At 47.1% G+C, this 23,130-nt stretch overlaps 1 protein-coding gene across 2 annotated transcripts in view; it reads right to left on the bottom strand.

The window, feature by feature from the left end:
- Positions 1-22,268, bottom strand: part of kremen1 (kringle containing transmembrane protein 1) — a 51,741-nt gene extending 29,473 nt beyond the window's left edge. For both annotated transcript variants that reach the window (XM_079738842.1, XM_079738841.1), the window contains exons 1-2: positions 22,002-22,268; positions 2,520-2,682 (exon numbers count right to left, since the gene is read on the bottom strand). In XM_079738842.1, coding sequence (XP_079594968.1) covers positions 2,520-2,682; positions 22,002-22,080 — 242 coding nt within the window. In that variant the 5' untranslated portion in view covers positions 22,081-22,268. The remainder of the gene's footprint in view (positions 1-2,519; positions 2,683-22,001) is intronic.
- Between the last annotated feature and the right edge of the window lie 862 nt (positions 22,269-23,130).

Here is a 23,130-nt window from a genome sequence, read left to right on the forward strand (position 1 = left end):
AATGGGATGGGATTCAAGAGTATTAAATAAAATAAGTTCAAGCCTTGGGTAAAAACACCTGAACAGTGCAAAATGATTCCACTTTAGAAGACCTGGGATCTCACTGCGCTGCGGGTTGGGTTGCAAAGTCATGCTGGGGTCACAGGAGCGGTTCACCTTCAATGCCTTCTCTTTCTGTTTTTTTCCTTTTCCTCTGGTGAGGCTGGGGCAGGGGCGGGTTTAGGGGAGGTGTAATGTGACATTTCCCCTCTGCCCAGTGCTTTCATGAGGCTCCTTTATAGGGGGCTATAAAGATGAAATGTGTGGAGCGATTAGGGCTGTCTCTCAAGCACTGTCATAGAGCGCTCACTCCTAAATCAGCCCAGGGGGAGAGCGCTGAGGAAGGGATGGGAAAAGGGTTTATGGTCCCCACTTCTTGTCCTCTTGCCCTGAGACTAACGACCCCTTCAAAGGCACCTGCTTCACTGTCTTCTAAGCTCTGCATAAACTCAAAGAACTGCACAGACTCCCATGTGTATGTATGCATGTGTGTACACGCATGCACATGTACACTAAAGCACAAGCACGTATTCGCACACACAAACACAAAAACTCACATACTCACAAACACATGCAAGCACACAGACACATGGTTGTGTACACACACACAACAAGCATACAAGCGCATGTGCACATGCACACATACAAGCGTGCAAGAGCAAATGCACACAGACACAGACACAGACACAGACACACACACACACACACACAAACACACACACACACACATGCACACTCTAGACCCTTAAAATAGAACAGTCTATGATGATCCGGGAAAATCCGATCCATGTTGAAACGGACAATAAAGGCCTATGCTATAGTAAAAACGTCTGTCCAGCATCTGACTCGACTGTGGGATGAAACAAAAAGTTCTAAGCCACCTTCCGTTCACCAGACCACAACACCACCCTCTGCCCCTTCTCGTATAGATATTTGAATTTTGCGTATGCACCCATAGATGTAAAGACACAAAGTCTGCAAACCATATTCTGAAAGCATCTGGATGTGAGTTTTCACTGTAGTCCTCATCTTAAAGGCTGGTAAGAGGAAGAAAGAGGAGTTCAAAGACAACCTTCTAGTTAGGAAACCCTGACCTGGATACGTTACTTACTGCAGTAACTAAAGCAAGTGCGTGTATGGTAGTTGTTGTGGCTAGACTGAGGGCCACATTCTGTTTGTTTGCAGTCAAAGCCTAGTGGGTATTATGGTACAATTATCGTATAAAGGGATATTGCTGGTCTACCAATATGTATTTTCGTTACAATTGTTTTTAGCCTACGGCTTTGATCATTTAATTGAAATCATTTATTGGACAAATCATAGCCGTCTATGATGTGAAAAACGATAAGTCTGCAATGTTTGTTGGTTATTTTTACAAAGTCAAACTCCGTCTTGGTTAACCTCTAAAGAAGCTTTAAATAAATGGCCGAAATCAAAACAACAAAATAAAAGGATTGCAATTTCCTTTCTCCATTTCACATCACGTTTTATTTGAGTTTTGCAGCAGCCCTTGATCTTTTGCGCACATCTCACTGAAATAAATTTTGTGACTTCCTAACTGGGCCAAGTAAAAACAAATCTGAACAAACGCCACATCAAAGCATTGTTTCCTTACGAGTTTACAACCGTGACTTGGAGAAATGTTTCAGAGGATTTTTAAGGGGGGGGGGGGGGGGTGGGGAGGAGGAGACGTCCGGCTCGCTGCTATGGTTTGACTGTTTGGTCCAAGCCACTGTTCTGGAAGCCTCCGTCGGGGCTGAACCCAGTCACGAACACAGAGTGTGGCACAGAACCAATACACAAACTCCGACGGCCATGCATGCAAACACTGACAGTCACACATCGAGCGTGAATGACAAATAGATGGGGTTTCTCGGCGCCTGAGCTCGCCACCACCATGTCCCCCGCCCCCAACCACCCCTTCACCCATGACATTCCATTGGAGAAGAAACGGGAGAGATTTGCTCGTACAAACTCTTCCAAGCCTGGGCGCCTCAGTGTGATGACAAAGGCTAAAGGCTCGGCTAGGGGTGGCGTTGGTGGTGTTGGTGGTGGTGGGGGTGGTGGTGGAGGCACCATGCTCAAACATTCACAAGTGGATGTCTCCACGGTCCAATGTGTCTAAACACTTTCCACATCGACAAGGACCTCCTGCCTGCCTGTCGCCTTTTTTATTGTCCTGCTTTTGAATTATTCACCACAGTCCCCGGCTTTGTCGCGGGTACTTGAGACCCGCTGGGAATCATGAATCAATGTCAGCGTTCCAAAGGAAGCCTCTGACACATCTGTGCAACCCCTCAGCGCGGGTTCGAGCAATTTGTTGTGTTGTGTATGAATAACCAGCCACAGGTTGTTCCCTTTGCGGGGGTCACCCAGCGAACCATGATCCCTCGTCGCAGATAGCAGGCTGCTGCGGTGTCTGGTGGGGTCTGTGTGGTATGTGTGTGGGTGTGTGTGGGTCCGGGAGAGACAGGCCCTACCTGCAGAAGTTGTGAGGGCCCAGGCCCCCCTCTCCGTTGGGGTACTTGAGGGTGTTGAAGGGGTGCTGGAAGGTCTCGTTCCAGTAGAGGCAGGGCTTCCCTCCCGACAGGCTCGTCTGGTTCTGGAAGCCTCTGTATTCGGCTCCGTTGGCGGTGAAGCACTCTGGAAACAAGGAGAGGGAGAGGAAGAGATTTACAATCAAATGTAATGTCGGTGATAAAGCGCTTGAGGTCGATAAGGACTGAACGCTCTGGGCGCGGTTTTAAGCGGGCGGGTAATAGGCAGTGGTTAATGGAGCAGCTAAATGAATAGAAATCTGGTTTGACTTTACTGCTCCGGGAACGTTGCAATTGTATTATTGTAGGTTGTGTGTTCACAGTCAATAGGCCTTCGAGAGGATTATATTTAGACTCAGCTTATGGTGTTAGAATCAGATGAATAATGTTGTAGGCCTGTTGTGGGGGGAGAGAGAGAGAGAGAAGAGAGAGAGAGAGAGAGAGAGAGAGAGAGAGAGAGAGAGAGAGAGAGAGAGAGAGAGAGAGAAAGAGAGCGAGAGAGAGAGAGAGAGAGAGAAAGAAAAGGCGGAAGGAGAGAGAAAGAGAAACAGAAAGGGAAGAGAAATACAAAGACAAAGAGAAAAGGAACACAAAAGAGAGAGAGCAAGAGACAGAGAGAGAGCAAGAGACAGAAAGAGAGAGAGAGCGAATGCAAGAGAGAGAGAGAGAGAGAGAGAGAGAGAGGGAGAGAGAGAGACAGAGGGAGAGAGAGATAAAGAGAGGGGGGATAAAGCATAAATCCCAAGGGTAACAATAGTTGACCTTACTTTTCCTCTCTGGGACAGTTTAAGAGTGTGTGATGAGAGCCAGAGGGGCCATCACTGATCTGCGTCCCGGGGGGGGACGCCCATTAAGACTAATCCAACTGCCTTGACTCACTTCCTGCCATAATTACATCAACCTGGAATAATATCAATTTCTGTTCTTTGATAGACTGCTGTCATCATGATTACTCAGCGTGCAGGTGCTTGTAATTTCAACAGCCAATCACATGGTCTTCTGCGCTAGGGGAAACTGAGGGAGGGTTCAGAGGAAAGAAGATTTATTTCAACAAGGACTTGTTGATCAAAAAACGAGATCGATGTGTTTTGACATCGTGTGAAGTGAAGACTGCTGTCCATAAGTCATTAGGAAAAGTCGTTTTAACGTGTTTTATCATAGGAAAAATCGGATAATAACACTTAGAATCTAAATAAAAGTCTTTCCGTTTTGGCTGGTCGCTCCGGGCCTTGTTGTTAATATGCGGTTAGCCAATCACAGGTCCCTTTCATTACTGGCTCCATTCACAATGAGCTCATTCCTTGCAATGGGACTGCCATTGGGGGCTAGACTGATTTACCGCGACAAGAGTTTCCACATTTGCTCGGAATCATCATCTTCCTCTGCCGTCATGTTATTTTGTCCCCCGCTGTCCTGTGTTCCCTGCGCAGGCCATCCCATCACATGTCATCCCTCTTTAAACTCTGCTCTTCCTCTGACAAGTGGAGAAAGGGAAGCATTCAGGCCAAACTGCTTCTCCAGTTTATAGCGAATAAAATACATTTGATTTACCGCATTCTTTTCAATACATGCTTTTGTGTTCACATACAGTGAAAGTCCAGTAGGTTGCATGTTACGATCCTGCTGTAAAAATAATTTTCTCATACAATGCCAAAACAATAAACTATTGGTTCAACTACATCCCCTTCCATTACTGCAGTTGTATTATATTCCGCAGAATGTTTCATCCTTCTTATTAGAAATTGAATGAAAGAATTCCATTTCATTTAATCACATTGAATCCCTGTGGCCAAGTAATGTATCATCAAAGTGGGTAACGTAAGTATGTATTAATAAAATAGATACACAAACACAATAAATCACAAAAGAATCCTCTTCGCTCCCTACCCAAACCCCCGCACACACACACATATTTCCTCAGCGCCGTCTGATGACAAATTAAAAGTAGCTTTTAATTAAAGTTGCTTCAGTCCCTTTTTGTTCCAGGGTTGATTCATCATTCGGCTGACAGCGGATCACCAGTAGGAAGCCGCCGTGGTGGGCCTGTAATTATGCACTTTATATTACTCATATTGGCTCTCCGTTGTCTCCTCTCCTCGATTTTAATTAATTTGGCCGCGGCACACAAAAGAATCTGCCGCCATCTCTTCATGAAACCACCTGAGTGTCGATCGAGTGGAACATGAGACTTACGACAAAGAGACTTCAGCAGGGCCAAATTGTCTGTGTGTGTTTGCATGCGGGTGTGTTCAATAAAATACCTGTCATACACACATCTGACAGACAAATGGCTGCATGACAGGTGTTTGTAGTGTGTGTGTGTGTGTGTGTGTGCGAATGTGTGTAAATGTGTCTGCATGTAAATTGTTGTGCGTGTGTATGTGTGTGTGTGTGTGTGTGTGTGTGTGTGTGTGTGTGTGGGGGGGGGGGGTTGTGTGTGTGTGTGTTAGAGAGTTAAATGGCAATAGACCAATTTGTTTTGATTTACAGTAACCCGAGACACCGAGACGGATATAACAGATTTCCAACGCGACTTGCATAGGGTGATGGAGTTTAACTCATAGCCATGGAATCACGCCTTAAAAATCACGCATAAAAATACTTACGAAAATGGGTTCTCGAGTTCCCAGTTTCACAGAGAACTGGATCCCACGCGGGGATGTTTTTTGATGGCCCTTATTAAGTATGACACATTATTCATGGGTTTTTTAAGTGTGTGTTGTTAAGGGCCCTGTTCCGTTGACATGTTCCGTTGACATGTTCCAGTCACATGTTCCGTTCCGGAGTGCGGCCGTCTGACTGCGAAGGAGACACCGCTCCCGGGAGGAGAAGACGATCACGACTCACTTTCCCTCCCAAAGTAATCAGGGTTGAGACCGGCCCCGTCGCCCCCGATTACATCAGACGGTGCGACGGACTGCATCCCCAATGAGCTCACGTCCTTCAAACATCGACCCTCGCCAGAGCCACACTGGGCTGAACCGTGGCTGTTGGTTGGGGAGATCGTGAAATGTATTGAAGGGGACACACCAAAGGAAAACGCAAAAATTAAAAATCAAATCTTAATGACTTTGTGAACGTCCCCTGCCTTCGTTTAAGGGCGTGGGTTGGGTGGGTTGGGTGGGTGGGGTGGGGGGTGAGGGTAGTGTTTTCTTTCTTCTCTGTGGGCGGAGCAGCTCTTGTGTGCGTACGGGGCTGGGGAGGCTGGCAGTCATCTGGCCCTGCTGCGGCGGCAGCCCGGCGTTAGCCTTCCAGGACGAGATGGTAAATATGGCAACGGTTCTGCAGCCACCGGAGCAGCAGAGGGGGGGGGGGGGGGCTGAGGTGAGGTTTGAGTGTGTGGAGGGAGGGGGAGGGGGGTCGGCGAGAGAGCGATGTGGTGGGCGGGTTGATGTGGTTCCAGGGCACCGTTGGGGAAAAGGGGAAGTAGCGGAACCGCACGGCGCTCGGAGATAAGTGAGGAGGACATCGTAAAAAAAAAGGAGAAATGAAATAAATAAATGGAAAAAAGACGACTGGATGGAGTTGGAGGAAAGGACGCTGCGGTCGGGGCCCACAACCTCCGTCAAGCGGCGCGGATAAAGAGCACCACGTGCACGCCCGTAATGAGCCAGGCGCATCTGTGCACACTCACATCCACACACACACACACACACACACACACACACACACACACACACAGACAGACAAAAAATAACACATACACACACACACAGACACACACAGACACACATACAAACTCACACACAGAGACACACACACACCAGAAGCTGTTGTGGTTTGTGGGGTGCCCCCCCCCCCCCCTCATGGTCACTGGGAGACGGTCGCACCCTGGTCACGTGGTGGGGGGGTGCTGCCGGGGCTTTCTTGTGGTCTCATCGCAGGCGCTGATGGGAACCAGAGCCGCGGTATTAAAGACTGCCAGCAGAAGTAGAAGGGGGAAAACACACAGTCCTTCCCTTATAAAGCAGACGCAGACCCACAAATAGAAAGAGTCCGGGAAAAAGAGGAGGAGGAGGAGGAGGAGGAGGAGGAGGAGGAGGAGGAGGGATAGGATTGGAGTGGCGAGGGGGGGAGGGAGGTGACTTGCCCTGGACTGCTGCCACAAAAAGCTGCACCACCCCTGCAACCCTAAAGAGGGAACCATACATACCCATAGCCCCTCCCCCCCCTTACACACACACACACACACACATATGTACATGCACATGCAAACACACACCCACACAAAACACACCCACACACACATGCACGCATTCACACATGCATGCTAGGACACGCCTGCACTCAGCCCCTCACACAGACGTGCACTGACGCTATAAACACACAATATGGGCACAAACTCGGCCCTGTCATTATATTTGCAGGGGTCTCTGCCTAATGATTTGTGAATGAAGTGGGCAGGCCTGAACTACAAACAGCGGTGGTGGTGAGGGTATAGGGTTGATGAGGAGGCAGACCGGGTCAGTAGGTGGGTGGGGAAGTGGGGGGAGTCAATACTAAAAGTTAGTTCAACTGCAACATATGGATGCCGACAGACTGTGCTGCACCGCCCGCTCAGAGTGTTCCTCTGCGTTGTCACGCCAGACGCATGCGTAAACTGCGTATGTGTTGTGTCGGCTGCGCCAGGGTTGAAAAGCGATGCTAATTACAGACGGCTGCTTCCTCGTCGAGGGCTGACATAAAGAGCTTCCTTCCATCTTTATTATACGCTTGGCGCTCATGGGACGGCCTCGCGGGCTTGCCGCATGAGTAATAATATAATGGCATTACACAGAAGGAGGCCATTGTAGGAGGGAAGTGCTGGTGTAATCTACATGACTACGCTCACACTCGTACTGTTGGCTCACTTCAGCGTGCCCACGGACTGGCCTTTAATGTGTTACAAACCAAGAACTTGGAAAGTTAATAATTAAGTATTGCAGGGAAGTTCGGATATGATGACTGTATGACTTATTGCTAAATGAAAACAAATGGGGCCATATTGGATTTCAGTTCCTGGAAAAGAACGATATCCCAAAAGCCATAGTGGTAATTGTGTCAATGCCAGAGTGGGAACAAGGGGACAGCCTGGCAATAATGTGGCCAAATCGACAGTACCAGACCACACCAGAGGGGGCACTGCTTCCCCACATGCCCACCATAATCCAAACCCACATAAAAAGAGCTGTCGGTCTATGAGTGGGAGGGACGGGGGCTACGGGGGGAGCAGTATAGTTGGATCGGTTCGGGTGGGGGGGGGTGAAGGGCGGATGAGTGGTTCAAAAGGCTGTCAGTCATGATTTCATTATCACCAATCACTCTCAAGAAAGGAACGGTTTGAATCACATCCCTCGGACGAATATGATGACATTATGTCATCATATTCTGGCATCTCCTCTCTCTCTACTTCGTCGCCGAGTAGCTCTCCTCTCATTCTGTAAGCAAAAGACATTTGTTGCTCTTAAGCCTCCGTACTCCAGGGAGAGTCAATGAAAGGGCACACCCCGAAGGAAAAGAAGAAACATGTGATTCTCCATGAGTAGTAGAGAGGGAAACCTCCCTAAGAATGACATCAACGGCGGTTAGCATTTAACCAGCACTGCTTTCCAATTACTCCAGCCGTTTGATGCTTTTGTCATCGCTCGTGGCCCCAGATAACTGGAGCCATAAACTTGGGTCCCATTCATTCCCTAAAATAGCTTAAACAAAAACCACCACTACTATGGCTTCTCGGGGGCACAACCGTGCCAACCTCCAAAGTAAAAGCCCCCTCCTGTCCAGCACCGCGGTAGCCACAGACCTACCAGGTTCCTTGCCAAAGTGACTGGCTTATAGACCCCATAAAACAGAGCTGCATCTAATTCCCATGCAGCCCCTATTATCTTGGCCTGTAATGGAAATAGCCTAATGTAGGTCCAGAACCTCAAGCCAAATATGGGATCAACGCCGCCACCAAAAAAATAAAGAAATACTCCTGTCACTCTCCTGTGCTTGACGTTTTATTTCTCCCAGCAGGAAAGGGTTTGCCTCCAGTCACTCCACTGCCCCCCCCCTTTAAAGCGTCTTGTCCTGATAGTTGACGATCGTCCGACGGACTATCTGTCAGCTGGCAGATCCAACATCCACCTTGTCCGTGTTTCCCAAGAGGAGGGGAAGGAACCCCCTGATAGGATTTGACAGCCAGAGGACACTTATGTTTGGGGCGGGTGGGGTTTAGGGAGGAGAGAGGCGATTCTGAGCCCTAAATAGCAGTTCAGCAGGTGAATAACTGAAAGACACCCAGGGGATTGAGAGCGGCGGCCAGGCTGACAGCGCATGGGCCCCGGGTTGTGTCACAATCTGTTACGACTCAGACGGACCGTTCTGAGGCACGGCGGCCATCTTGGCTGGTGGAGCAGGGCCAACCGCTCTGCACATGATTAAGAGCTGCTTCACCTCCAACGCCGTCCTTGTCTCCTCTGCTTATCCACACACACACACACACACACACACACACACACACACAAGCTTATGCATGTGTTCACACACAAATTGGCGCACACAAGACCACATTTGCACACACACATCCTCATTCAAACACGTGTGTCACACACATTCAAACACACGCACACACACACACACAGACGCAGACATACAGACACACAGACACACACATACGGACACATAGACACACAGTCCCACCACTCCATAAAGACTCAGACAGGGTTATAGGGTTAAACAAATAGAGAGGGAAATCTCACGCACATTCAGCACACGCCACTGAGCTCACGCTAAACCAACTCTGACACCGAGGTAAACAGGACTAACCGCGCAGGGCAGGGGGAGGCGGGAAGGGTGTGTGGGAGGGGGGGGGAGTTAGAATCAGTCTCCCCCCAGGAAAACATACAGGAGAAGAAGACAAAGTGAGGACAAATGGAGGGGTATTTTGTCGGAGAGAAAACGGGCGTGTTTTACTTTGTTATTTTATCAAAAGTGCAACAAAAGACCCAAAATAAGAAGAATACAAAGACATCCGTTGGGGTTGCCTCACACTACTGTTAAGGCACAGGGGCCGACACACCCACCCAGAGCAACAGCAAACACAAAAAACTCCAACCACACCAGTGGCAATGGGGACACCAGCACTGGGGGGACGATTCCATCACAGAGGCTCCCTGGTGCAGCTGCGTGACAGGCCTCCACGCAATCACACAAACAACCGGCGTGGGATTAAAGGAGAGCTGGTGGTGGTGGTGGTGGTGGTGGTGGAGGGAGGTGGGGGGATGGTGCACCAATGTGCAACAGACATCCCAGTTGGTGCCAGACCTGACAGCATGGGGCCTTTTGGGCCACAGTTTTCTATTTATTTGTTCCTCCAGTGTCTGAACAGGGTAAAACGATACCCCTGTTAACCACGGTGCACTCTGATGCTCCCTGACGCGGCGGCAAACCATGCATCACGTCTAGTTATGGCTCCTTTTCTCCCCTCTCCCTGCCTCTTCACCCCCCCTCCCCCCCCCCCTCCCCCCCTCCCCATTTGTTCTTCCTCATAGCTACACAGCCCACCCGCCCGCACACACACACACACACACACACACACACGGACAGACAAACAAGGCAAACAGTGATATGCACGAATATCTAGCGGCATACACGCAACCACTGCACAGCCCCCATTCCCCCTGAACTTACAGTATGAAAGAAAAGGAGCAATCTGCATCCGTCGAGAAGTCCCGGTGTTTTAAAATAGATCCAATGAGGGTGCAAGAACAGAGGCAACCCCACTGACTAACCCCGTAAATGCGCACGTGCACACGCACGCACAAGCATGCACGCGCGCACGTACAGAAGGCCCTTTGTACCACCGGTCATTCTCACCCACGACTCACTTTACTGTAATTAGTGTGTGGATGTGTGCCCAGTATGCACTAACCGTGCGCGCGCGCGCACGCGTGTGTGTGTGTGCGTTTGTGTGTGCATATGTGTGCGCACCCTTCTGTGTTTTATAGCAGTAGCCCACATTCTATTGCGTGTGACAATCGACCTCTAATCTGTGGCCCTAAGAATAGCGTGGTCTCTGAAGGAGGAAGTCCCGTTTTCAGACAGAACCGACACAACACATCCAGTATGCAGGCTCCCACCGAGGGTACAAACAACTCGGCGATGTTTATCGCTCACAGACGCGATTCATGGGAACGCTACTTATGTGTAAATTATTCTGTCTCCATTTCACGCCTCCATTGTATATCTCCGAACGTTCAGTTCAATGTGTTTCCCCCCCCCAAGGGAACACTAGGTTGAACAGACCATTTGAACGCCTCTTTAATTTCAGACCGTACACAAAAGGTGGACCAAAGAAACGCTCCCCGAGAGGGACTGGCCGTTCAGTTCTTTGTGAGCCGGTCCTTTGCCCTTGTTTTCCGTTTGGCTCAATGCCAAAAGGTTGTCATTGTCTCAACTGAAACACAGCAAACATAACTGCCATCGGTGATGGCTGCAGATAAGAGTTATTCAAACCTACAGACATGTTAATGGCGATATGATTGCCGCTAGCAAACCGCAAAAATAATTGGAAGTCAGACTCAGAACTGCCATTACGCAATAATAATAATTGATCATTCTATGACAGGCAATAAGATAACCCCCAGCACCCATACCAGCATGTGTGTGTGGATGCTTTTTTTTTTCCTTCCTTGAGTCTCCAGTGACAACCATCGAGTGTGGTGACACAGCTCAGACACGGCCCCCCTGGCATTCCTGTCCAACCGCGTTAAGCGAACATCAAAGCATAGACGTCGGAGCCAACACACCTCAGAAAGATCTGAACCATGCAAAATTATCAGAGAGACACAGAGAGAGAGAGGGAGGAGGATGGGGACGAGGGTCATTATGACCCACCTGTTTTCTATCTTCCTGTTTGTGTTCAGGTTAGCTGGCATGTGAGGAATGTTAATTATATGGGATTTTGGTTCCAGCTAAAAGGACTGTCCGTCCGTCCGTCCGCGGTGTTCAGTGGACATGTGTGCGGAGACCAGGTCATCCACAGCCAGCGACACCAACACCATCCTCCCAACATAAATGATTCCGTCTCTCTCTCCCTCTCTCTCTCCCTCTCTCTCTCCCTCTCCCTCTCCCCTCCCTCTCTCTCTTCCTCTTCCTCTCTCTCTCTCCCTCTCTCTCTCCCTCTCCCTCTCCCTCTCCCCTCCCTCTCTCTCTTCCTCTTCCGTCTCTCTCTCCCTCTCTCTCTTCCTCTTCCTCTCTCTCTCTCTCTCTCTCTCTTCCTGGGGTCTTTCCTGATTATAGGGTCTGCAGAAGAAGAGTAGTGACGAAGGTAAGTAAAGGTTTGGGATGAGCGGTGGTCACGGATTGATATCTGTGTCATTGTCTTTAGCTCTTTTTTCTTAAAGTTCCGACTTGAATGATTAATCATAGGTAAATGTATTCAATAAATGGTTGGCAGGTTAATAGTTTCTAGATAATTTAATTTCTTCTTCAGAATGTTATTAGATGGGCGTGTAGCCCTATTATCTGAGCCTTATGATGAGTTAATTAAGTCAATTTCAGTTCAGTCATTACATAATCACCCTTCATGTCTTCACGTCGGTTGACTGCTATGAGGCATGTTTGTTATATTGATGGCCTATATATCTGCTTGTCCCCTAGAGCACACCAATCGTTTACTCTTGTGGTTCAAATTATTTGCAGAAAGATTTAGAAATATATGTACAAGACTCTGCCTGTTTACAGTGGGGGGCGGGGGGTTGTCCTCAGTGTTAAATAAATGGTGAGGTTAATGGATATATGTTTTGTTGCATAAACAATTATCATATTTTTCTGTTTTAGTATACAAATGCAGTTCTTTAAACAGTTTTCCTTAATCATGCTTTTCGGGTGTGCAGTTTAGCTGTTGTAGTTATTATCAGCCTCTGAAATCAGCAAATTATCAGTTCCAGATTTGATTGATCATAACAAAACTTATTTGTAAACATCCAAAGGAACCTATGAAACTCTAATCCGAACCCCAGGGAATGAGTTGAACTGTTATCCAAGACATCTCTATGTTTTGTTTCCCTGTAGAATTCTAAATCGTTGTAATGAGATACAAAACTTGCTAGTATTTTCTGGCTTCATGATGAGAGGATGTGTATCATAATTGACTTTGGTCCAGGCCATACCCTTAAAGGTAAAATAAAAACGAAATAATATGTAGAGTCACGGCGTTGCAGTACCCCAATCGGTAATAGCTTTTTTGATGAGATATATAATGGCTCAAAGTGCTTGCTGCCAACTTGCGGCTTAATTTCTTGAAAGGTCTAGCTAATGTTAGGAGCCACATGTGCCCAGGAGTAAAGTCACTGAAATGGACCGCCAATGCACTTTCCCTCCGCCTCTGGTCCAGGGTGGACTAGACCACGACGAAGGGAATCAGACGTGGGGGATCTGGGGTGATCACAGGGAGCCGTAATGACTTCTTTTAACAGCAAAGCTGAACCAACGGTTTCTCCAGCAGTGCTTCAACAGGCCCCATGTGCGGATCACAAAAATGCCTCCATCTGCATCCAATGAACGTGTAGTGTGCTTTGGTGAGAGGCAGGCATCGTAAGAGAGGTTCCACGGATGGATTTGTTTGGTTCTCAAACTACAGATGGGAGGTACCTGCCCTGGTCCTTCGGCATTCCTATGTGCGTTTAGGTTTCTTAAACTTTTAATCCAATTTCATGGCAGAGAAAAGACCTGTTTCTGTGGTTCCACCGCAATTAGGACATTTGACCTCCAACTCCTTCCACAGTAGATCCTCTTAATTCTATGCCTGGTTTTGCCGCGGTTTGGATATCTGTCACAAAGTTGCACGTTCATCCTGATGTCTAGATTGCGTTCATTGTGTTTTCTTGAGGAGGCGGGGGACTCTAACATGCTGAAAACTCCTTTTTATTGTTTCCCCTGATTGACCGGGTCAGTGAGGGAGCAGGGAACACATTACCACTGTATCAAATAACTAATTGTCGGGGGGATACACTGCATCAGAACTTAGTCCCCAGGACAAAATAACAATATCACAAAGGGCTGATAAAGAGAGGGGACCAAAGTGTTCCCTATTCAGACCCCTTTTAAAACCCCTCCTAGTCTCCAGTTCCTCATCTTGTCTGTGAAAGCGATCCTTTTACACTGTGGTCCTGGGAAGAGCTGGGAAGAGCTCAGTGGTCCTGGGAACCAGATGGCTCTGGTAAAAGACAGGGAGGCATCCCACTGCCCTGCCTGGGACAAGGGATCCATTACTGGGAGTCCATTGACGGCCAGCAGATAGTGTTTCATGGCACCGGCCGAGTGTGACTGCTCCCCCTAACCCTTCATCACCATTCTATCACGGAGCCCGCATGGATGTCTTGTTGCTGTAGGGGCCGGTGCCACGTAGGCTGCTGCGGGACCAGCAAGTTTGATTTGGCCTCAGGGATTCTGCATTCACCTAGGGCACATGAGAGGCAACCAATTCAGGGCCTCCCTGCGACTTGAGTTTCATACCTTTTGAGTTCCAGGCCTCTTTCAAAGAGCATCGTGTTGCAGTGGGCCATCACTGGCTCCAGCGCTTCTCGGGACAATTGCTTGTTTGTGAGTATAGTTGTGCGGCCGAGGTGTTTCCCTGCAGTACCTCATGAGTAGGATTTGTCTGAGCCACTGAGGAGAATCTGTCCCGTACAGTCGGTCCACTACATATTAATTTGAGCTACTTATTTAAGATTTGTGTGTGTCCCCTCGCAACCTGCTTTAATAAAACATTTTCCATTGTTATGGCTTACGAACGCATAGCCCAAAGTCTCTCCATGCTGACTTGTACTCTGGGGCAGGTCCACTTAGTGGTCCTCTTTCTTGGTCTCGGCAGATTGGTCAGTGCATGCAAACATATCTTGTAGTGTACGCAGTCAAAGGGGGCAATTTCCCTGCCCAGCCACAAACAGTTTATAGCAAAACACAAAAGCCCTTCGACACAGCATTTTGAGTCAAAAACAAGGAGAGTCATTTTGACTCTCCTTGTTTTTATTTTTATTATTTTAGGGGAGTTTGCCTTCCCTCTCTTCAGCATGAGAGCACTGACCTCAATGGCCAAAGACCAATCATAACTGGGATTATAAAAAGAAGCAGAGCATGCCGGACAGGTCACAGTGGCTCTTCACTATCCCACCGTTGGGTTGCTGGTTATGCTTCTCGCAAACTCAAAACAGCCCGCCACAAAAATATATGGTTGCTTTGAATCTCAGCCACAGGATGTTTCCGGAAAACAACTCACTAGTCAATGTTTCCAACATTTACCATTCAAATACAGGAGACCCACTTAAATGAAGTTAATGATATGTTAGGTTTTAATTAATACATTTGTTCAGAAGACATTGGTTTCAGGCTAGCCATCGAAATGCATTTCCCATTTTAGAAGAGCCAGTGAAATGCATTTCGATGGGTAGTGGGAGGTCAGCATGGCTGTTGTTGTTATAATAAATACGCCTGAGGCCTAAAACATTTTGTTCCAACTCATTACAGTAACAATGCAAAACACAGATAGCAGGCTCTGTCCCCCTCGGGTTCGTTGCGGTGATTATAGAATTCAATTTTCTATGAATTAAATTGGGTTAAGATAATGACGGCAATTGTTTGTGAGAGTTAATAGAATTCGGAAATGAAAACAAGGGCCCTAAAGTCTGTTCCAGTTGATGGCGCCCAATTGCTGCAGAACATACTGCCAAGGCAGAGATTGTGTCGTTGGGCTAAAACTAGAGTGGGTATCCTAAAGCATAAGTTTAGGATGAAGGTGCAGGAAATAAATGTCAAGCATAATCATATCATGCTTGACATTTATTGGACCCCAGATTGTACAAGTCAACGACAGAAAGATGATGGACTCACATTGCCCTTTTGAAAAGCAAAACTGTCTCAGCTCATTCGGAAAACACACAAGACCCAAAAACCACAGTTTTGGCTAACCTATGGTCCAAGAACTGTGTCAGTTCTCCTCGACCCTAAGTGTTGTTTATCCTCTTCATGCTTTGCGGATGGCCTTCTTGACATCCGTTGTGCGGCCTTTTGAAAAACAAGAGGGAGGCATTCATTTGACAGTGTAATTCCATGTAGTTTAACTGGGGTTGCCTTCAACATTCAGGCACAAACTGACAAACCTAACCAGACAGCACAATGTTTAGGGACGTTGTCACATTATCTCACAAGAATTCCGGTGATGTTTGACATAACCACCCCATATGCCGTGTCGGCTGCGGGCCGCCGGCACCCTACAATGCCACCACATGCCACATGCCACTCGTTTATCTGGCAGGGGCTGCTTTGCATTCTGGGATGACCAACTGCCAGGGCAGGTGCCTGATTAGCAAGATGTAATGTAAACAAAACCAGTGAGAAAGAGAGGAAATGAGATGGATGTGAAAAGGAGGCAGAAAGAGATGGATGAAGAGAGAGAGACTGAGAGAGAGCGCAAGAACGAGAGGGGGAGAGAAAGGGCTTAAAGGTTCAACCCTTAACAAAGGGATGACCTAGTAGCATCCTTGACAAACCCTCAACACTGTGCCCCTTAACATGCAGTACAGTACTCATGAAAAGAGCGCGACACAGGGAGCTAAAGAGAGGAGGCGGAAAGAGAGAGACACACAAAGAGACAGATAGAGACAGGTGCCTTGATCAAACACATTTAAGCCTCTGAAATCCTTTGAGGAACATGACAGGATGAAAATCAGAGTGGCACAGTAATAACCACTATTGTATTCATAATAAGCGGGTCTGTTTCTCCATCCCACTGGCTGGCGGTTTTCTGGGCGGTCCAAGAGCCTGGTGGGCATGGAGTGACTAGGGCGTCTCCCACAACATGACCTTCCTTCCTGGGGCGCCTCCCTGAGGTCAAATGATGACGCAGAACCCCTGGACGCAGACTAAATGGACCTCTTCTCCTGTTACTGAGGGCCAGCCAAATACAACATTTTCTGTCGAGCGAACAAGAGTATTCCTGAAAAGTTTGGCCCGCCTTCGCAAGTCAGAACATGCACAGCGTGGGGAGCGCAGGAAGATGTTGAGGAGCGCATGAGTGTAATTTTGAGATTCTCCTGTATTTGGGTTCATAACCATAGCTGTATGACTAGCTGTATAAAGTGTATACAAGGTTGTCACGCTTACTTGAACAGTGCGGTTCACCGACATTCATGTTGAAAAGGTGCAGAAAGAGGTGTTTGGCTTTAGGCCCATGTTTTTGTCATTGCATTGGCCAAAACATATCTGGATGTGCTTGATTGCATAATGTAGGAAAGAATAGCCAATCAGATATAGTCTAAGACTCCTCTTTTTTATCATTGGAATTTTGAGAATCCCTCTTACATGACTGCTTTGAATTTGTTGTTGTGATGGTCACATGATGAGCAAGTTTCCATGAGGATGACTTTTCGCACGTCTTTAACGACTTACAAAGAACAAAGCTGAATGCCGACTGGTGACTGCTTACAGCACATCCACAAGAACATTGTGCAATCTTCAATAATGGCAAGACACTGTACTTCTTCTGTACTTTTGGCTTGTTTGCCAAGTTTCACTATTCAAATTTAAATTAAAGTTGTTTCTCTTCCTGTTTGTGTATATGTGGCTGTCTGTGTGCCTCTCTCTCACTCACACACTCACAGACTCTCTCTCACACACACACATACACACACATACACACACACACACACACACACACACACACACTCATTAGCCTCAATCGAAAACTGGCGGAAAGTTTCTGTAGCAGACATTAGAAAACAGTATAGTGTGGCTGCTGCCGGTCTATCAATTCAAAGACACACACGCTGTTAGTTGTTTTTTTATTTGCGGGTCGGCGGCCATATGGCAGTAAACTTTTGTTGGTGTGTGTTTTCGTTGTCATGCTGAAGTGAACCTTCTCTGGCATTCCATTATAGATTTATGAGCGCTCCATATGGGCCGGGCGCGGGGGTAATTATACATGGGCACAGCACACAAGGGAGCCAGAAGGATGTGGCTCACTTTGTCTAGGAGGACGGTCTGAAAGAGGTAAGCTGGGCCCACACTGTTATGTTATGTTATTATAACCTTCGATTTATTACACACTTCTCACTTAGTTGAACATATAAAAGTGCAAATAAATTGTGCGACACAACACTTAAGAGTCTGGGTTGTGTTCAAATGTCAGGCGTGGGGGAGCTACTCCAATAGGGGGGGGAGGCTTAGCAAAATGATGGATCCTTCGGAGGTGGAGCTTGTGTGATGGGTGTTGAGGAGAATGTTTAAGGTAGGTAGGAACCTGGGGGTGTATAGATGTGTATATAAATGTGCAGATGTGTATGTGCACACACACAAACACACACTGAGAAATAAGCTCATCAGTGGAGGAAGGTCTCTCAGATCCAGTCGGAAAAACAGGAGTAGCGCATGCCATGGCCCACATCTGACAGCCTGTCCCTCCCCAGCGCTCTCCCATAGGACCCCCCACCCTCCTCCCCGTCTCTAACCCCTGCTACAGGGAAGGGGGGTGATCCTTAGGGTTTAAACTCTTGAACCTCTCTGCTCTGCTGACCAAGCTTCCACCACTGCCACCATCCCACCATCCCTCCTGCACACACATGCTTACATCTCAGCCACCACCACCACCACAGGACGGTCTGTCATTATCTTCCAAAGGCAGAAGAGCATCTCTCTCTCTCTCTCTCTCTCTCTCTCTCTCTGTCTGTCTGTCTGTCTGTCTGTCTCTCTGCCTGCCTGTCTGTCTGTCTGTCTGTCTGTCTGTCTGTCTGTCTGTCTGTCTGTCTGTCTGTCTGTCTGTCTGTCTGTCTGTCTGTCTGTCTCTCTCTCTCTCTCTCTCTCCCTCTCCCTCTCCCTCTCCCTCTCCCTCTCCCTCTCCCTCTCTCTCTCTCTCTCTCTCTCTCTGTCTGTCTGTCTGTCTGTCTGTCTGTCTGTCTGTCTGTCTGTCTGTCTGTCTCTCTCTCTCTCTCTCTCTCTCTCCCTCTCCCTCTCCCTCTCCCTCTCCCTCTCTCTCTAACCCCCCCCCAGAGGGCGATGGAGACCATTCTTAAACGGCCCAAGCCTCAGTAGCTACTGTTGGAGGGGTCGGGGGGTCGGGGAGAGCTACAGATGTGAGAAGGTGTGGGAGAGTGAGAGGGCGACAGAAGCCCCCGGTAACACAGGTCCTGGGCCATTGGCATGGCATGGATGGCGATAAAGGGGACACACACACACACACATACACACATATACAAGCATGCAGGCACAACCACGCACATACATCGCACGTCATCTACTGAGTAGTCTGCAAAAGTCATAGGAGAAGTCAATACAGGGTCATAGGAAATGCTGTTCAAGTCACCCTCTCTCACACACACTACACTACAACAGTATAAGATAGGATATTCTGTGTATATCAACTAAACATAAACACAATAGCCATTGTACACAGGATACACTGCTCATTGTGTACACACGGGACAACAGAAAGAGTGTTTTATTATTGTGCTATCATTCAAAGATGTGAGGGATAATACAGAACATGTTAACGGTTGATCCCCATCCATACCATCCACACAGTCAGCAGGGCAGCCACACAACCCCGACCAACAACACTACACAAGTACCATCATTCTCCCCGCTCTGTCCCAACTTCTGTTCTCTGTTCTTGCTCCAGGGAAACACTTCAGCCCAAGCTTGTTTGGGCTGAAGGTTGCGTGTGTGCTTGTGTGTGTGTATATTTGTATGAGTGTGTGACAGTGTTTGTGTTAGCATGTCTGGGCATGTGTGTGTATTAGAGTTTGTTGATATAGTTTTGTGTTAGCATGTACGCATGTATGTGTGTGCCTAATAGTATGGTGTTGTTTGTATGTGTGTGTGTGTGTGTGTGTCTAAGCATGTGTGGTCGTGTATCTGTGTGTTAGCATTTGTGTGTGTTATGTGTGTGCCTGTGTTTGTGTGTGCGTTTGTGAAAGCATGTGTGTGTGTGTGTGTGCGCACGCACGCACGCGTCTGTGTGTATACCTAGGGTATATTTATATTATCCTGTAGGTAATTAACCAAAAGCAATAAGCAGGTAATGCTGCCTTCGCTGACCAGAAGGACACCATTTGAATGCTGTGATCAAATACAATAGTTGATCATATAAGTGTTTCAACCCAATAATGAGCACCCCTCTGTCCAGCTCTCTTCATAAGGTCAGCTTGATGTCAACTACCTGACCCCAAACTTCAGGTATGTTGAACCATGAGGGGGTCTCATGGTTAAACAAACCTCTCCCTGAGGTACAAGTCATTTCATGCACGTCTTCTGAGCAGACCAAGGGAAAGCGGCACACGCTGCCAATCATACGATACCTTGAACCGGTATACAACGGTTAAGGACCCGATCAACTGGATATTGCCCTCGTTTGGAAGGAATTCTGGAGACTTGCTCAATGGTTGTTTCAGTCAAATACCCAGAGTGCATTACATACGCTCCCCGGGGCTACTGTGTGACTTATCAGCATCAGTGACTCACAAACTGCTGTCCAGCTTGACGCGACGGACAGCCCATGAATGGGCTTGTTCTCAAGACTCGTTTTTCAGAGAAGCAAAAGGCGGGATGTATCAGATAAGGAGTGCCCCTGCGTAGGAATACAGAAAGGACAAGGGGCCGCACACACTACAACGCCTCTCTTCAGCTTGGTGGAGTGATTCTAATGAAGCCCACTTGTCCAAAGCAGCAGCAGAGACACATTCAAAAAACGTCTCCGATAAGAAGGACAAACGCTTGTTGCTTAGTCTGACTGTTGGCGTGGACTGTGGCGTGTGTTCTATAGGGAAGAGAGGCGGCCTATACTATTATTACCCAGAGGCTACTCGTCTCAAAACACCTACCTGCCACAGCTATTTCCGCCGTCATGCTATCGGGTCAAAGATGTTTAAGTACATAGGTGCTCCTATGGTATGGGAGAGAAGCGGCCTTTGGTGCATGCTGAAGTGTGCAGCTGTTAGACTATGAGCCGACGGGCCCTTATAGACCCGGAGAGCCGAGGAAGATAATTTAAGTGAAAACACTCGAACATAACTGAGTTAGACACTTGATTACGGCAGCGCTGACAGCATTAGGCAGAGGCGGTATCAGAGCATCTTTAGGGAAGCAGGGTTCTAAAAGTAACTATCAGCTCCTCTCTGCGTCTCAAACCCTCGTCTGGTCTTGTCTGTGACAGAGCGGGATAGGGCCAGAGGTGGATTCACATCACATACATTACTAACAGTTCATGCAATGTCCTCCAGAAGCCTGAATTAAACCCTGAATTGCAATACATTTTAAATGAGTTTACCAGAGGAGAAAATCAAAGCTATTAATTGCTTCTATTTAAATAGTTTACCAACCGAAACCCTTGTTTCAGTTTGTCTTGTTGTTGTTAGTATCCTCATGAAGAGATGTTGGTCTTTTTGATTTGGATTAAATTATTATTTTTATTTTATGACACTGTTGACTTAAAAGTCTGATCTAGAGCTTTGCCTTTCATTGCCCGCCAGCGAGCGGGGGAATGCCATAGCTTTAAATACTTTGTTAATACATAGGTACACATGGGAGTAGTTACACACTCGCCCAGATGGCCGACCCTCTCATTTGTAATCCAAGGCTATAATTAAGAGATAGAAAAAAATTAAAAAGGAAGCAAGAGGATTTGCCGTTTATATATGAAACACAGCAGGAGAAGTGTGGTTTGTGTGGTGGTCATCATTATTAAAGATTTAAACTCAAAAAGTTTTGAGGGTTTTTTTTTTTGGGGGGGGGGGCGCTGGAAAATATTGGGTACATGATTTAACGTTAAAGTTCTGGAGGCCATTCAGATAATCTTCGTGTTATTGTGGATCAATTTCTACTCCAGTTTTTAGATCGACTTCATGGGCAAAATCATTGGTATAGACAAGATACAGAGGATGATGGTGTAAACAAATGGGAGATATCCTGGCAGTGTTGCCCCGTGTCACTCATAATTCCCCGAATCGACCGTTTGGCAGCTGAGTTGGAACTAGATTACAAAACAAATGTCCGCAAGGATTAAGAGCCCATGTAATGTATTAATCCTAAATAATGCCTTGTAAATGTGTTATTGTAGGTAACATTACAATCACATAGATGCAACGAGCATGACAGTTCTTACACATCTGTTTAAGTGCATAAGGAATCCCTGAAGAACATTCATGCAACAGCCTACTTTAAATCAGATATCATAATAGGTATAAGGATGTGGATGTCGCTCCGTCAGTGTTAAATGCTGTAATTTGAATAGTAATAATAACAGCACACATTGAATGTCTCATTGAAGTTGCGAACAGAGTAAACCTGTCCCTGTTGGTTTCGCAGACGCTCAACTGGAAAAGACAAGAGAGCGCAGCTGGGAACGACAGAGCGATGCAATCTGCACAAAGTAGGAAAAATAAGAAGTAAGAAAAGTTCAGCAACACTCACCGGTTTCGAAGTGTCTCAAAGCCGCCGAGGAAATAAACCCAGCGAGGAGAATGGCTGCAGTAATTGTGAAAGAATCCATCGCAAAACACTTAATAAAGACGAGATGAGAGCTAGATTTATGGGACGACTTGTTGTTCGATCGCTGTTGGATTTGGTCTCAGGTGAGCGGAGTCTCACGCACTGATGCGCTGTCTCGGTTTGTGGAGGTGCAACTCATTGGCCACTGGTTAAAAGTCCCCAAAGTTCAAAGCAGGTCCCTCTCCACTACACAACCACTACCCACTGACATTAGGGAGAGATAGTATAGAGGAGGGATCCTATTTCCAACCATGTGACAGGAAATCGGGGCAATGGATTCAACCTGCAGCAGCTCAGCAACAAGAGAGAGGAGGGGTGGAGACGCGAGTGAAACGTAGGAGCCCGCCTTATAAAAAGATTAGTAAAAAATAGAAAAGTTTTGAGTTCGATAGGCTATATGAACACCTCTAAAAACTTCAATTAAGAAGTACATTTTCCCGGAAGAGAAAAATAAAGATAAAGGCTATAGGGTTAACGTACAAAAAATACAGAACTCGTTGTGGATTTGACGGGTGTCACGTTAATGTTTCAAATACATGTTAATAGAGTGAGCCTACATATTACTGCATCCCCGCACGAAGACAATTACTTTCTACGTAAAAATAAGTAGGAATCCAATTCCCATACATCACCCCTTCATAACATGTATGTCTACTTATTTAGCTGAAATGCCTAATCATCATCAAACAGGTGTTATTAATATTTCAGCGCATCCCAACGGCAACTACGATAGGACTTTAAGCGCAAAACAGCGCCCTCGTGTGTTGTTATTGCGACTTCATAAATCACTTCACCGTACTAACCAAAGTCATTATGATCTCACCGGTCCAAACGACTTGTGTTTTGCAGAAAACTCATGGGTTTCTTTTAGAAGGGAAACCCTGGAAAAGTTATCTGGCGTGTGTGTGCCCTTTTCAGAAATGTAACAGTGTGACTTCGTGGACACCCCTGCTATAACGACATGCACTCCTCGGGAAAAATGGGTAATGTCTGCAGCATAATAGATTGATTCCATTTTTAAACGGATGGTTTAAAATAACACATCAGCCTA

Source organism: Pollachius pollachius (genome assembly GCF_949987615.1).
Source record: "Pollachius pollachius genome assembly, chromosome: 1".
In the NCBI taxonomy this organism is placed as follows: domain Eukaryota; kingdom Metazoa; phylum Chordata; class Actinopteri; order Gadiformes; family Gadidae; genus Pollachius; species Pollachius pollachius.